At 38.2% G+C, this 18080-nt stretch overlaps 1 protein-coding gene across 1 annotated transcript in view; it reads right to left on the minus strand.

The window, feature by feature from the left end:
- The window catches only part of SHQ1 (SHQ1, H/ACA ribonucleoprotein assembly factor), a 167152-nt gene that overhangs the window by 125905 nt on the left and 23167 nt on the right, over positions 1–18080 (minus strand). The window contains exon 5 of the mRNA XM_019717052.2: positions 11418–11530. Within this exon, the coding sequence (XP_019572611.2) occupies positions 11418–11530 (113 nt within the window). The remainder of the gene's footprint in view (positions 1–11417; positions 11531–18080) is intronic.

The raw sequence follows: 18080 nt of genomic DNA on the forward strand, positions 1-18080 counted from the left end.
ATAACCTCATGTTACACCTTAAAGAACTAGAAAAAGAACAAGTAAAACCCAAGGTCAGCAGAATAAAGGAAATAACAAAAATCAGAGAGTACTAAATGAAATAGACAATCAAAAGACAATAGAAAAAATTAATGTGACAAAGAGCTGGTTCTTTGACAAGATTAACAAAATTGACAAACCCTTGGCTAGACTTACTAAGATAAAAAGAGAGAAGACACTGATTAACAAAATCAGAAACGAAAAAGGGGAAGTTATCACGGACACCACAGAAATACAAAGGATCATCCAAGAATACTATGAAGGACTATATGCCACCAAATTCAATAACCTAGAAGAAATGGACAAGTTCTTAGAAACATATAGCCTTCCAAGGCTGAACCATGAAGAACTGGAAAATCTAAACAGACCGATCACCAGTAACAAAATTGAATCAGTCATCCAAAACCTTCCCAAAAGCAAAAGTCCGGGACCAGATGGCTTCACTAGTGAATTCTACCAAACCTTCAAAGAGGATCTATTACCAATCCTGCTCAAACTCTTCCAAAAAATTGAAGAAGAGACAGTACTCCCTAACTCATTTTATGAGGCCAACATTACCCTGATACCAAAACCTGGTAAGGACAGCACAAAAAAAGAAAACTACAGACCAATATCTCTGATGAATACCGATGCAAAAATCCTAAATAAAATTCTAGCAAATCGAATACAACAATGCATTAAAAAGATTATTCATCACGACCAAGTGGGGTTCATCCCCGGGGCACAAGGATGGTTCAACATATGCAAATCCATCAATGTGATACATCACATAAACAAAATAAAGGACAAAAATCATATGATTATATCAATTGATGCAGAAAAAGCATTTGACAAGATACAACATCCATTTATGATTAAAACACTTAATAAAATAGGTATAGAAGGAAAATACCTTAACATAATAAAGGCCATATATGACAAGCCCTCAGCTAATCTCATAATTAATGGAGAACAACTGAAGCCCTTTGCTCTACATTCAGGAACACGACAGGGCTGTCCCCTATCACCTCTGCTTTTCAACATAGTGTTGGAAGTCCTCACCAGAGCAATCAGGCAAAAGAAAGAAATAAAAGGCATACAAATTGGGAATGAAGAAGTTAAATTATCACTCTTTGCAGATGACATGATGCTATATATAGAAAACCCTAAAGACTCCACCAAAAAGCTATTAGAAAGAATCAATGAATACAGTAAAGTTGCTGGCTACAAAATCAACGTACAAAAGTCCATTGCTTTCCTATATACTAACAATGAAATCTCAGGAGAAGAAATACAAAAAACAATTCCTTTTGCAATTGCAGCAAAAGAATAAAATACCTAGGAATAAACTTAACCAAGGATGTGAAAGACCTATATGCTGAAAACTATAAGACATTTTTGAAAGAAATTGAAGAAGACACAAAGAAATGGAAAGACATTCCGTGCTCATGGATTGGAAGAATCAACATAGTTAAAATGGCCATATTACCCAAAGCAATATACAGATTCAATGCAATCCCCATCAAAATCCCAATGGCATATTTTAAAGAAATAGAACAAAAATCATCAGATTTGTTTGGAACCACAAAAGACCCGAATAGCCAAAGCAATCTTAAGAAAAAGAACAATAATGGAGGTATCACACTTCCTGACTTTGGCTTGTACTACAGGGCTACAATAATCAAAACAGCATGGTATTGGCAGAAAAACAGACACATAGACCAATGGAATAGAATTGAGAACCCAGAAATAAAACCACATAAATATGGACAGATAATTTTTGACAAAGAAGCTAAAAACATACAATGGAGCAAAGACAGCCTCTTCAATAAATGGTGCTGGGAGAATTGGATAGCCACGTGCAAAAGAATGAAACTGGACTGCTATTTGTCACCATGTACCAAAGTTAATTCAAAATGGATCAAAGACTTAAGCATAAGACCTGACACAATAAACTGCATAGAAGAAAACATAGGTACTAAACTTATGGACCTTGGGTTCAAAGAGCATTTTATGAATTTGACTCCAAAGGCAATGGAAGTAAAAGCTAAAATAAACGAATGGGACTATATGAAACTTAAAAGCTTCTGCACAGCAAAAGAAACCATTGACAAAATAAAGAGGCCACCAACTGAATGGGAGAAGATTTTTGCAAACAGTGCCTCCGATAAGGGGCTAATATCCAGAATATACAAGGAACTCATGCAACTCAACAACAAAAATACAAACAACCCAATTGAAAGATGGGCAGAGGACTTAAAGAGACATTTCTCCAAAGAGGACATACAAATGGCAAATAGACATATGAAAAATGCTCAACATCACTAATCATCAGAGAAATGCAAATCAAAACCACAATGAGACATCACCTCACCCCAGTCAGAATGGCTATCATCAACAAGACAAATAGTAACAAGTGTTGGAGAGGCTGTGGAGAAAAAGGAACCCTCATACACTGTTGGTGGGAACGCAGACTGGTGCAGCCCTTATGGAAGGCAGTGTGGAGGTTCCTCAAAAAATTACGAATAGAATTGCCATATGACCTAGCAATCCCTCTCCTGGGTATCTACCCAAAAAATCTGAAAACATTTATACATAAAGACACATGTGCTCCAATGTTCATTGCAGCTTTGTGTACAGTGACCAAGACATGGAAACAACCAAAATGTCCTTCGATAGATGAATGGATAAAGAAGTTTTCGTATATATACACAATGGAATACTATTCGGCAGTAAGAAAAGATGACATAGGAACATTTGTGACAACATGAATGGATCTTGAGAGTGTAATGCTGAGCAAAATAAGTCAGACAGAAAAAGCAGAGAACCATGTGATTTCACTGATATGTGGTATATAAACCAAAAACAACAAAAGAACAAGACAAATAAATGAGAAACAGAAACTCATAGACACAGACAATAGTTTAGTGGTTACCAGAGGGTAAGGGGGGTGGGGGGTGGGAGATGAGGGTAAGGGGGATCAAATATATGGTGATGGAAGAAGAACTGACTCTGGGTGGTGAACACACAATGGGATTTATAGATGATGTAATACAGAATTGTACACCTGACATCTATGTAATTTTACTAACAATTGTCACCCCAATAAATTTAAAAAATAAATTATAAAAAAAATTAAAAAGAAAAATATTGAAAAAAAAAAAAAGAAAGTGGATAGATCTGACATGTAGTTAGAAACTAGAATCCTCAGGATGAAGGAGTCAGGGGAGCCCGGAGTCAAGGTAGATGCCCAGGATTCTGGCCTTGACCACTGAGTGGACAACAGTGCCACTTATTGGGACAGGAACACAAGATGTTAGCAGACATGGCTGGAGTGACGACTTCTGCTTGTAACAGGCTGAGTTTGAGGTATCCTTTTAGGACACACAGAGACCTGTCCAACAAGCAGTTAGACATGGAAGTCTGACACTCACGAGACACATGGGACAGTTAATGAGGCCAGAATTGCCCAAGGAAAACTGTGAGGGTGACAGAAAAGGGTCTTGGACACCAGAGCACCAAGGACACTTAACGCAAAGGTAGATGAACCCACCTGAGAAGATGCTGGGTTTTGCCCTAAGGGAAAAATTATTTGAAAAAAACAAAAAAAGAACTGGCTTTGTAAAACTATCTCTGCCACCTGCATACCCCCCACATCCCAAAAATTTCAGAATATTTAAGTGATTATTTTTAGTAAGTTCTCACTAATACAGTCCCAGTGATTAAACTGTGATGATTTTTACATTTCCCTGATTTAAGAGTTTTGTGAACAAGATTTGAGGCTGACTGACAGTCTACTTTCCAGAATAAATTACTTTCAAGTTTTTAAATGCCATTCAATCTGACAAGCCTCACTGAGTGCCCTCTACATGTGTGCAGCATCAGGGAGATGAGATTGGCAGGACTCAACTCCCTGCCCTTCAGTACTCCACAATTTAATGGGAACCATACACACAAACACAGAATGCTGTTAAGAATGAGTTACAACATGGGAGCACTGAGGAGGGTTTCCACCACCTATCTGGGAGAGAAGGTGACGGGGTGACAATTGGTTCCAGTCTTAAAAGATAAGTAAAAGGCAGGATGTGACAGGGGAGAAAAGGGCTAAGGGATACAATGAGTACAAAGTATGTGAGAAGCAATATGGTACAGGTGGGCAGACGCAAACATTGATTACTGCTACAGTGCAGAATGTGGCAGGGAGTGGCAAGTGAGACGCTAAGGGACAGGCAGGATCCAGATCACAGAGAACTTTCTATGCTACCACAAGGAGTTAGAAGCTCATGCTCTATGCGAAGGACAGTCTAGCATTAGTTTAAGCAGATTTTCATTTTCAGTACATAAGACATTATACTGCTGGTTTTATAGTTGATGGATTTGCAGAAGTAAAGGCTGAAGGTAGAGATGTCACTTAGGCAGCAAGGAGACTGCTGCAGTAAGTGTGACACAGATGAGGGCCAGAAATAGATGGAGTAAAGGAAACAGTAGAGATAAACGGTACAACTTCAAGATAGACTGGAAGTATGGGATAAGAAAGAAGTCAAAGACGAATCCCAGGTTCCTAACCTGGGTGAGTAGAGTGAAAAATCGGGCACTCCACCATGGAGAACATTCAGGAAGACTTTAAAGGTAAGATGATGAGTTCGATTTGGACATGCTGAAATAGAAGAGTCAGCGAGATGCCCAGTCACTCTAAACCCTTAACCTGGCTTTTCTTCATTGCACTTGTCACAATCAAAATATGTATACTTCCCCACCAGAATGTAAGCCCCATGAGGGTAGCCACCACACACTCCTTGCTGTCTGCAAAACTGCCTAGCATGCAGTTCACTGAAATACTTGTTGAAAAAATTAAAGAATGAATATGCATAAATGAAATTTTATTCTAATGCTTTTCCTAAGCTTGCTTTTAGAATAGAGAACCACCTTGGAAGTAGGTGATCGTCTTCTCACCTCATAATCACTACCTGTTGTCTTAAGATCTCCTTAATAAATCCAAAAGCCTGATCAGTATATTACTTCTTTAATACATTTATAGTACTGAAAATTATAATTTGAAATGGGACCCTAAATGCTATTTGATCATTTTTGTCCTTTTTCTTAGCTCACAAATATTTGAATATTGACTAAATTCTTTTATTTTCTCCCAAAGAAGGAAACAGGCAAAATTTTATGAACTCGTTGAAATAAAACATATGCCAATAATTAAAAACAATTTAATTAGGAAGTAAAAAATAAACACTCTCAGCAAGAAAACTTGGCTATAATAAGCAAAAGAGGAAGAACTATTACGGAATATTTTAGGATGACTTCATTATATTTTAATACAAAAATAATATCCAAAAGGAATTATAAACGGCAAAAAAATGGACAATCAAAAACAATAAATGGATCATCTATATGCCCAGAATTCTGCTGGGCTAGAAACCATACGGGGAAAAAAAATTATAAACTGGCATCCAGGTATTACAACAAAGAATTTTAAAAATAATAATCCAAAATAATTCATATGTGCCTTTGAAATGTATAATTTTTTTCTATGTAATCAATTTACCTCACCATTCTGCCTTAGGGAGACATTAAAATGAGTCTTCCCTAAAACCTGACAACAGGAGGAGACATGACTTGGAAGAAGGACAATGTCATCTAGTACACTAATGGAATATATGTTACGTGTTACATGTGTATATTACATCACATACATAAATGTGTAATACAATACATTCAATGTATTGTCTGCATGGAAGATCAGAATTTAAAGTAAACCCCTTCCCTCTACTGTACTAACTTAAAATATTTTTAATTGAAAATTTAAAAGAATTTTACTTTATTAATATTAACACATTTGGTTGAGTTAGTCAGCTAATGTAATAATGAGTAATGAGTAACACAAAAATTACAATTAGCCAATCTAATAGCTACCAGAAAAGTCACAAAGAACCTTTTTTTAAAAAATTAAAGTTTATTGGGATGACAATTATTAGTAAAGTTAGATAGGTTTCAGATGTACAATTCTGTAACACATCATCTATACATTACATTGTGTGTTCACCACCCAGAGTCAGTTCTCCTTCCATCACCATATATTTGATCCCTTTTACCCTCATCTACCCCCTCCCCTCTGTAACCACTAAACTATTGTTGGTGTCTATGAGTTTTTGTTTCTTCATTTGTCTTATCTTGTTCCTTTGTTGTTTTCAGTTTTATATACCACATATCAGTGAAATCATATATGCTCCAATGTTCATTGCAGCTTTATTTACAGTGGCCAAGACATGGAAACAACCAAAATGTCCTTTGACAGATGATTGGATAAAGAAGTTGTGGTATATATACACAATGGAATACTACTCTGCCCCAAGAAAAGATGAAAGTGCCATTTGCGACAACATGGATGGGTCTTGAGATTATTATGCTAAGCGAAATAAGGCAGACAGAGAAAGTTGAGAACCACAAAGAATCTTTAATTCTTGACTCCCACTATCCAAACTTGCCCATGACTAAATTTAAACCACTCATGTAAGAACTCTTCCTTGAGAAGTGGAAAGAACATTTAATGCATACTACTAACTTCTAGATGAAGAAACACAGAAGATGGTGAAAAATAAGGGCTGCTTATAATACCGTGTTTCCCTGAAAATAAGACCCAGCCAGACCATCAGCTCTAATGCATCTTTTGGAGCAAAAATTAGTATAAGACCCGGTCTTATTTTAGTATAATATAAGACCGGGTCTTATATAATATAATACCTGGTCTTATTTTACTATAAGACCGGGTCTCATACAATACTATACTATACTATACTATACTATACTATACTATACTATACTATACAATACTATACAATACAATACAATACAATACAATACAATACAATACATACAATACAACACAACACAACATAACACAATACAATACAATACAATACAATATAATACCAGGTCTTATCAATTTTTGCTCCAAAAGACGCATTAGAGCTGATGGTCCGGCTAGGTTTTACCTTTGGGAAAACACAGTATCACATTGCCAACTATAATATCCAATTTCCTAATTCTCTTGGGGTATATAGATATTCTTCTAGTTCTACAAGAGAAAAATACTTCTAATTAAGCTCCCTCCCACTTGAAATTTCAGTCATGTAGAGCTAATTCTGTTTTCATGCTTGCCCAAGAAAATTGCTGACAATGAAATTTCCACTGTAAATATTCAGGATGATTTTTAAAATAGGTTGTTTCAAATTACTCTTTAGTGAACTTTTAAAACCACAATTGGAGAGATAAAGGTAATTAGAAATGGCAATGTAAATGGATTGAAATCTCTTAGATGTCCTCCAAAATACAACATACTCTGCTCTTACTCAGTTTCCCTCAGGATGTTGAATAGTTCAACCATTTATCATGACACATCACTCAATGCATTTGCACATCACAAGATATATTTCTGCCATTCCAATTAGTCTCCTACTGTGTCACAGGAAATATAATGTTAATCACAAGAGCAACAGCAGTTAAATTGAAAAAGTGTATATGAAAAGGAAATACAAAATTATAAATGGAAAGACTCTTTTTCAAGTCCTGGCCAAGCCATTTAGTAGTGGTGTGACTTTCAGTAAGTCCCTTAACCGCCTTTCCCCAGCTGTTATAAAAACTGAAATAATCATGAGAGCACTTGATAAGCTAAAAGCATTATACAAATAAAAGGGAATATGATGATTACAACTGCATATTTAATGGTTTAGAAGTTGTTGGCCCAGAGCATGGGAAGAAGAAGAATTGAAATCTAAATCAACATATGACACACATCCTATGAGAACCCAGCATCCAGAGGCCAGGTGACAATCGCTTTCTTGGAACAAGTGTTGCTAACATGGCCAATGAACATACCACAGTCTCTCCTCAAGTGATTAATTATCTATCCATTAATTGGATAAGTTCCTAAGGCCTGATAGAGATGCACTATGGCTAAAGACACCATTAACGCAGGTGGGAAATAAAATACAGCAAAACTTAAAATGAGATTTTCTTTATACCCTACTACAAACAATAATTATTTAATTTGAAACAGATCCTTGATTACTGGTGGTAGTGGATAAAAGTTTTAGGAAAACCCTGGATCAGCCAAGAAAAGCAGTAAATGTAGATTCAAATTCTTAAAGACTGTTAATCACAACAAAAAGTCTACATAAAAGATGCAGATATTCTTGAATTCAGTGTCCTATTTTTAAACCTGGAAAGAAAAAACTCAAAGATGTTGGAAGAGTTCTGTGTTGCTGGAATGAAATGCTAGGAAGCAACATTTTACAAAGATCTCAAAGGTATAACAGTTGTAGGGTAATTCCAATGTCAATTAAGGTTTTGCGTCCTCACTAATTTCTAGAATCCAAAAAGCACATGCCTAGCATAGTTAAAAACATACTCAAAAATTTTATATAAAAATGTCAAGTAAATTATTTAATCCTCAAAAAATTCAATACTCAAGTTCCAGTCAAGATGGTGGAGTAGGTAAATGCTGGGCTCGCCTCCTCCCATGACCACATCAACATTACAACTAAACTACAGAACAGCCTTCATTGAGAATCACCTCAAGTCCAGCTGAACAGAAGTCCTACCTCTAAGGACCTGCAGAAGAAGCCACTTTGAGACTGGTAGGAGAGGCAGAGACATGGAACGGGCTGGTCCCACACCCACGTGTGACCATTAAAAATCGTGAGGAATATATGTCTCGGCTATAGAAGTCCTCCATCTGCGGAGTGAAGGGTTCCAGCCCCACACCAGGCTCCCCAGCCCAGGGTTCCAGTGCCTGGAAAAGAAGTCCCTATAACTTCCGGCTGTGAGAACCAGCAGAGATTGTGGCTGAGTGAGACAGGGTAGCTGCAGTCCCAGGCATTCCTCTTAAAGGCCCCATGCATGAACTTACTCACTGATGGACTCACTCGCTCTGAGCTCCAGCACTGGGGTAGCAGTTCAAAAGGTGCCAGGGACATTCAGGGAGGAGCTGGGTTGTCTGACTTCGGGGCCAAAGGCTGGAGGGTCAACTTTCTTCCAGACAGTGTTGAGCCCTTCTCACACCCAGCCCGCACAGGTGGGAACCATACTATAGTCTCCATCAACCTGGCTAACACCATTCACACTGCCCTGTTCTAAGGGCCCACCTAACTTACAGGCCCTTAGAAGCTACTTCCAGTGGCTTTCCCATACAAATGGTCATTGTGGCTCACGCTGCAGACTTTCCTAAAATCTCTCAAAGGTTCACAAACCCCAACAAGCAGCATCTGGCAGCAACGTGCTCCATACCTCTGGATGACCAGCCCTAAGCCCAGCACTAGTGGCAGCCAGCCTTGGTTAGCAGCTTACCCTCTTCTAAGCACCTCCAAGCACAGCACAAGTGGCAACCATCTGCAAATCACTTTGTAGCTCATAGAAGGTGGCCCCAGGCCAGGCACAGGCAGCAGCTGACCTTGGCCTGCACCAGAGCCCCTCCAAGAGGCCCCAAAACAAACACACCTGGTGGCCAGCTTCAGACTACACCAGAGTACCACCCAATCACCTCCACAAATGACACACCCAAAAGACAGACTCAGCAGATACCAGAGCCCTGCTAAAGCAAAACCTGCCCTGTAGGGTCAGCCTCTGCACAATACTTCCTCCACTGCAGTCACGGCAAGTCCTCACAACCAATCAGCCTGAGGGTTAATCCTTCCCACTGATGTGACAACAGTAATCAAGACTCAACTACAACAGGAGGACACACACAACCCACATGAGGGACACACCTGGAGCACCCAGCTCAGGTGACCAGGGACACTGCACCCCTGGGCCCCACAGGACACCTACTACATAAGGCCACTCTACCAAGATCAGAAGACATAGCAGTTCTACCTAATACATAGAAACAAACACAGCCAAAGAAGCAGCCAAAATGGGGAAACAAAGAAATAGGTCCCCAATAAAAGAACAGAGCAAAGCTCCAGAAAAAGAACTAAATAAAACGGAGACAAGGAATCTATCAGAGGCAGAGTTTCAGTTGTTATAAAGATGCTCAATGATCTCAGGGAGAACTTCAAACGCCAAACGTTAAAGACAAAGAGAGAATCTTAAAAGCAATAATAGAAAAGCAGCTAGTTACCTACAAGGGAGCCCCCATAACACTGTCAGCTGATTTCTGAATAGAAACTTTGAGAAGAGATGGGCCCAAAATATTTAAAGTGATAAAAAGCAAGGACTTACATATAAGATTATTCTACCCATCAAAGCTATCATTTAGAATCAAAGAACAGATAAAGACCTTCCCAGAAAAAGAAAGAAAGAAAGAAAGAAAGAAAGAAAGAAAGAAAGAAAGAAAGAAAGAAAGACAGACAGACAGACAGACTAAAGGAATTCATCACGACTAAACCACTATTACAAGAAATGTTAAAGGGATTTCTTTAAGAAGAGGGAAAAAAAGATTAAAAATATGAATACTAAAAGGGCAATAACTACAGATCTGTCAACAATTACTTGAAATGTAAATGGATTAAATGCTCCAATCAAAAGACATAGGGTAGCTGAATGGAAAAGGCATACAAGAGACTTACTTCAGATCGAAAAAAACACAGAGATTGAAAGTAAAGTGATGGAAAAAGATATTTCATGAAGAAGGAACAGAAAAAAAAGTCATAGCAATACTTATAAGAGACAAGAACAGACTTTACAACAAAGGCCATATCAAGAGACAAAGAAGGACCCAGTAATCCCACTTCTGGGTATTTATCCAAAGAAATCCGAACGCTACTTCAAGGGGACATGTACATCCATATGTTCATTGGCTATTAACAATAGCCAAGATGTGGAGGTAGACTGGGTGTATGTCGATAGAAGAATGGATAAAGAGGAGGTGGTACATATATACAATAGAATATTGCTCAACCAGGGAAGGGAATAGGTTCTCATCATCTGCAACAACATGGATGGACCTGGAGGGTATTGTGCTGAGTGGAGTTAAGTAAGAGAAAGACAAATGCCATATGCTTTCACTTATATATGGAATCTAAAGAACAAAATAAAGAAACACACTCATAGATACAGAGAACATTTTGATGGTTACCAGATGGGAGGGGGTTGGAGGTGGGTGAAAAGGGGAAGGGATTAAGAAGTACAAACTGTTAGTTACAAAAATAGGAAATGAGATGCAAAGTATAGCATAGAGAATATAGTAAATAATATTTTAATAACTATATACAGTGCACATATATACACACACACACACATATACATGGTGTCAGATGGGTATCAGATTTATTCAGGTGATCACATTGTAAGGTATGTAAATGTCTAATGACTCTGTTGTACACCTGAAACGAACACAATACTGTATGTCAACTGTGATTGAAAAATAAAAAAACATTTTTTTCAATACTCACAGATAATGATCAGGATCAAATTTGGTGAGCTCAGCAGCCAGGCGTTTCTGCCTTCGTTCAGCTGCAGGAGTAAAATCTGGATCCTTAATATCGATAACATCACTGAATTCATCCTAAGAATACCAAGAAAGAATAATTGCTCTCTTATTTTAGCACTGAAAAATCTAATTTTGCACAAAATGCCACAACATGGGAAGAATCTACGTAATTGATCTGTAAGCCATAACAGTACCTGTGACATCTAGATGCAAATCCAACAAATGTTTGTTAAATACCTACTACTTGCCAGGCCCTGTTGGAAGTTTTCACATAAACTTTTCAAGATATATTAAGGCTATAAAAGTCTAACATAAAAACCAGAATAGAATAAAGTCCTGCAAGCAAACAGGAACATTTAATTCTCCACCATTTCCCATTTACTCCTGGAGATTTCAGTTATTAAAGGCGTGTCAAAATAATTTTCTAGACCCAGGATGGAGTTCCTACTCCAGGTGCCAGGTAAGCAAACCAAAACTTAGATAACTTTTGTGTCCCTCTAAATGCTCTGCTTGACCAGAAATGCAGTATATCCAGTCAGCCAATACCCAGTGTCAAGCCAACTCTGGATTCTATACTTAGTTCCTTATTCCTTCTCACCCCTAACAAGGTTGACTATGTGGCCCTAGCCAATTAGACATTTTCTGTTTTTCTCTTCCATGTTCCTAATTCTTTATCTTATAAAAGCTTCCTGACTTCTGCCCCATTTTCCGGTTCTGTGAATGGAGACTGTCCCCTTCATGAAGTGTCCAAGTTTGTTTGTATGACCTAAATTGTCTTCTTTAATCATTTAACAGACAAAATGGTTTGAATATCAGACATCTACACATAGACTTTCCTTTTGTTTCTTCCTATAGTCTAGCTCAGCTGGTCTCAAGGAGCACTATATAAAACTTACACACAAAACTGTGTACATTCTACTTTATGAGCAGATTAAGAATTTTTAAGGGCAACTTTGAAGTATATGACTTTCCATTTGAAAATTGAGCATAATTTAAAAATCTAATCCTAATATTCAACTGTACTGTAATCATCTTCACCTAATATATACATATTGATATGTAGCACGTTTCCTAGGGCAAATCCTACAGAAAGCAGGTGTATTAGGAAAACTGCCTAGTAAGATACCATCATATATATGGTCTTTTCTCTTGTGATCAGAATTATGAAGTAGAGAAACCTATACAATGAAAATATTCCTAAAACTATACTTTTTTTCTTTCTTCAACCTCACATTTCTACTACCAAACCCAAGTGAGAAATACAGAAACTAGAAGAAGCTTAAAGAATATTACCTGAAAAGAAATCAAGGGAAATAAATTAGTGGAGAGCTGTGCAGGCAAACTATTAATACAGATTTGTAAATGGAATGACAGGTTAGTGCCTATAATCAGGCCTGAAGTCTACTGCTTTAATGCAAAATCCCTACAACAAAGTGAACTGTATGGAATTAGCCAGGGAAAGACTAGGATAGAGTCCCCACACGATCAAAAGTTCTGCATAACAATAATTTAAAAAAATTCTCACCCTTCCTGCAATTCATTTAGCTTAAGTAGTATCAACAACATTTAATCTAAACACATTCTAATACAATGAAACGGCCCAGAGACCTTTTTGAAAGTCACATCCAGAATATCTTAATACTTCTAAACAAACATTCTGGGCAAAAAACAGATTACTGGCTTACAAAATTATAAAAATGTGTATTCCAAAACTTGTTTTTGCAATTTACTTTCTGGGGACTTAGAATGTATTTTCCTATAGAAATACTATTATAAATAGTGGTTAGATTCTCACAAGGGCAATCCACAAGTTTTATTCAATCTGTAATAAACTTGAAATAGAGTATTCACAACACAAACTGTTTAACAAGTGCTCAGCAATGTTTCCATAGGAAAACACTTCCAGAGTTCCAGTTTAATCCACCAGAAACACCTGTTCCCCCAGTAGTGCAACTTAGACTCTTCCTCTCTTCCCAGCCTTCCTCAACCTGCTGGAAATGTGCTCCTGTAGCCATAGAGCTGGAAAAGGTGCAGGGGAAGATAAGTTATACCTGCAGCCTTACTTCAGCTAGATGAATACTATAAGAGCCATTTCCTGTCTGTGGACGCCAAGTCCCTCTCCCCAGCACCTGTGAGTCACACCGCTTTCTTTCCTTCTAGCCCCAAGGGGTCTCCTGTGAGCTCTCTCTGTGTCTCTCTCTCTCTCTCTCTCTCTCTCTCTCTCTCCTGAAAGCAGCCTGATGAAGTAGAAAAAGTGTGACTTTGGAGTTAGACAAACCTGAATTTATTTATTTAAAAAATTTTTTTAAAGTATAGTGGTATATATTAGTTGTATTAGTTTCAGGTGTACAATATAGCGATTCATTTTTATACCTTATAATGTGATCACCCCACTAATTCTAGTAATCATCTGTCACTGTGTAAACTTATAACAATATTATTGACTATATTCCCCTTCTCCTTTTCACCCACCCCCCTACACCTTCCCCGCTGGTAACCATCCCTTTGGTCTGTTTCTATGAGTCACACAGAGAATGACAAATATTGACCATATGGTTTCATTTATATGTGGAATCTAAAACAAAACAAAACCTGAATTTAAAACCCAGCTCCATTCTAACTATACAACCTCTCTGAACCTCAGCTTCCTTACTGTAAAAATGAGTCTAGCAATTCCTCCATCATGGGGCCAGGTATTGCATAGTTCCCTCTTGTTGCTACAACAAATTACCACAATCTTAGTGGCTTGACACAATACACATTTTTTTCTCTGACAGTTCTGGAGGTCAGATGTCCAAAGTCTGGTTCCTTCTGGAGGCTCCAGGGGAGAATTTGTTTCTTTGCTTTATCCATGTTCATGACTGGCTGTCCTCATTCCTTGGCTCATCATCCCACACATCACAATGCCTTTCGTCCCTTGGCTTCCATCATCACGTGGCCTTCTCTTTTCTCATTTTGACCCTCTTAAAAGAACCATGTGGTTAGATTGGGACCATCTGGAGAATCCAGGATAATCTCCCCATCTAAAGACCCTTCACTTAATCACATCTAAAAAGTCCCTTTTTGCCATGTAAGGTAACATATTCACAAGTTCCTGGGATTAGCATGTGGACATTTTGTGTGTGTAGGAGGATATCATTCTGTATGCCACAGGGTGTTGTGAGGGTTAAACAAAATCGAGCACAGGGCTTGATACATTCAACAATGTCAGTTTCCTTTCTCTCTACCTTTCTATTCCAAGGCAGTTCCCTGTCACTCACTGACTTCCTACTGAGAGTACATACCCTCCCCTACCGTTCAGTTTCCTCACTTACAGCAATAAAAAAAGTGGAGGTGGGATTAAAATGTCCCATTTCATTACTTCATCTGGACCAGATATAAGGTCATAAATGTGGTGTAATCTAGGAGTCTTTGTAGACAACTCTGCATTTCATAGGATAAATGAAGCAGCCCCAGGCATTTAAAAACACTAATTGCTTGCCTTGTTCCTTTGTTGCTTTCAGTTTTATATCCCACATATAAGTGAAATCATATGGTTCTCAACTTTTTCTGTCTGACTTATTTTGCTTAGCATACGTAACTTTACTAACATTGTTACCCCAATAAACTTTTAATGAAAAAAACAAAACACTAATTGCACAGAGAATAAACTCAGACTCTTACCACAGCTCAAAGCTCTGTACAATCCAGCCCCCGTCTTACTCTTCAGCTTTATCTCCTACCTTCCCTTCCCGCTCAAATACACTTAAGCCACACACCAGACTTCTTTGCATTTCTGAACTCTGAGCCTTTGCACTCACAGTACCCTTCTCAGCATTCATGATTCAGCGCAAATGTCACTTCCTTAAAGGTGCCTTCTCTAGACACCCCAGCCAAAGTAGTTAGCATCCTGTGGTTTTTCATATCACCCCATCCTTTTTCACTTGTCACTATCTGAAATTATCTTGTTTATTTGTTTTTCACATGATTACAGTCTATCTCCCAAGAGAACATTCCATGAGGGTAGGGGGTCTGGCCTATCTTGTTCCTCACTGTATCCCAGCACTGTGCTTGGCATTCAGTATTAAATCTTTCATCCAGCAAATAGTGCATGAGGGCCTGCTCTGAGCTAGACACTGTTCTGGGTGCTGGAGACCCGGAAATAAAAACACAGACATGGTCCTTGCTCTCATGGGGATGAGAATTAAGGTAAGAAAGCAGTTATCCCTGCTGTCTCCTCCATTTCCTCGTTGCCTCCAGGCTGGGCCTCTAGACACAGCTATATAACATGCACCCATAGAACTTGAGCACCCAGGGCAGTGCAAGCCCATTCAGGCTTATCCTGTGCACAAGCACACACAGTGGCCCTGTTCAAACTGCACCCTCAAGAGAAACTGGGACAAACCAGAAGCAGAGTTAGCTTGGGGTAGAGAAATCTAAGGCATCAATCAATCAACCAAAAGGAAGGAAGAAAAGAGGATGAGAAATGTTAAACTACAGCAGGGCAAAAGTGATTTAAAAAAAAAAAAAAAAAAAAAAAAAAAGCATTCCCATGACCACTGTTATTGAAGGTATTTAAAGATGGGCACGGCTAAGAAAAGGTGGTATAGGATTTAAACCAGGCTTATGTGAGTTTCAGCATAGCTAAAGCAGAGACTGTCCAGAGAGAAAATGAAGAACAGTGCAAATCTGGACAGTGGGTCTCCTGAAAACAACGATATAGCTGAGGGAAGGAAAGGACCAGCAGCCAGAGTCCGGCAGCTGCTGGCAGCAGTGGTCCCAGCAACTTGCTGGCCTGGAGCCCAGAGACTCTAGGATTGTTGCTGCTGGCAGCCACCACCACCAGAAGCTGTCGTGAAGCCCTGACTTTGAGCTGCCAGGGCAGTTTTCCAAAGGCACACTGGTGGATAACAGCAATTACAGAAAGGAAAGAAAGAAGGGCATGTGTGTCAGGGCAGAGGGAAGGAATCTTGAAAGAGAATTTGTTTCAGCAAAAATATTTTTATTTTCTTCTCATTATCAGTATAAAATATAAAAGTTCACAAGCAAACACTCTGTAAATGGTTGGAGGAAAAAAACCATGAAAGACTATACTAATCCCTCTAAAAAGGGTTAAATTACTCAATTAAGAGAACATGCGTGGGTATTCAAATTATGGATGATGATTAATTTTGCTACATTTTTATAATGACTACACATTGCTTTTATCATCAGGGAAAAATAAAGCTATTTTTCATTTAAGGGGGTGGAATAAAGAAACTGTAAAATACTAGTAGAATATGAGTAGTCAACATAACTTTACAGATATTTTCTCACCCAAAGGCAGAAACAGCGAAACTCTAAACTTAAGAGAAAACACTACTTGAGAAAATGGTGATGTTTCTTAAATACATCATTTTAAATTAGAAGAGATGTTCTCAAAGCTTTTATTTATGCAGTAAGCATTTCAGTTTCTTTTAGCTATTTCAGTCATAGGAAAAGGGTCATGTTTTTAATCTTACATAATCACTCAGTTCTCAACCACATGGTATGAATGTCACAAATAGAGCATCTGTAAAGGCAAAAGGACTCTGCAAAGAATCATAATTATGCTAGATTTTTGTAGCACATCTACCTTAATACTAAAGGCATCCTTTAATTATTGGCATCTTGGTTCACACAGTTTCATAAGTTCTGATATTTCTGAATTGTCATGAAGACACCAAAGTCCTCGAATCTAATTCATGTAAGAAAACACAGTACTCTTTAAAGACTACATTTGTGTATTGGGGAGCCCACTGGTAAAACGTGCACCCAGAACAGCATGATGCCAGAATGGAAGAGGAACACAGAGCCGACACACTGAGCCCAGCACACCCGGGCCTGGGGGCACACCCAGCACCTGTCAGCGGCTGCTGTGCAGACATGGGAGGTGCACATATACCCAACCCCTGCAGAAGGTGAGCTTCAGGGCTCATGCTTTGAAAGATTTAGAAAAGTAATATGGACTGCAAACTTACCGCATTTTATTTATCCCCTATGAGGTCTGGCCAGCACCCATACTCAATACACTAGTGTTTCCACAGCAGAATTTGTGGATGTGCACACACTAAATGGGGAGGGGGAAGCTATTAAAAGACTCACCTCAGTTCAGATCAGGTTATGCCACTAAACTAAACATAAAAATCTTTTCATTTTAGAATTTTTTGTGATGCCAGTATTAACCATGAGGGGTTATAAACATTACCGCCTACTAGCGGTATTACTGTTTATGCCGTGTTTCCCCGAAAATAAGACCTAGTCAGACTATCAGCTCTAATGCATCTTTTGGAGCAAAAATAAATATAAGATCCGGTCTTATTTTAATATAAGACTGGGAATATAATATAATATAATATAATATAATATAATATAATATAATATAATATATAATATAATACCGGGTTTTATATTCATTTTTGCTCCAAAAGACGCATTAGAGCTGATGGTCTCTCAAGGTCTTATTTTCAGGGAAACACAGTAGTACCCTTAGAGCTTTGTCACATGCATAGCTTTTTTTCCCTACATTGAGGGAAAAATGCGTTCAAATTGTTTAGAAAAGCAATGTTCATTCCATTAAAACGAAGAACAGTTTAATGATTTTGGACAAGCCAAATACTCGAGAATA

This window comes from Rhinolophus sinicus, linkage group LG10 (assembly GCF_036562045.2).
Source record: "Rhinolophus sinicus isolate RSC01 linkage group LG10, ASM3656204v1, whole genome shotgun sequence".
Classification (NCBI taxonomy): Eukaryota; Metazoa; Chordata; class Mammalia; order Chiroptera; family Rhinolophidae; genus Rhinolophus; species Rhinolophus sinicus.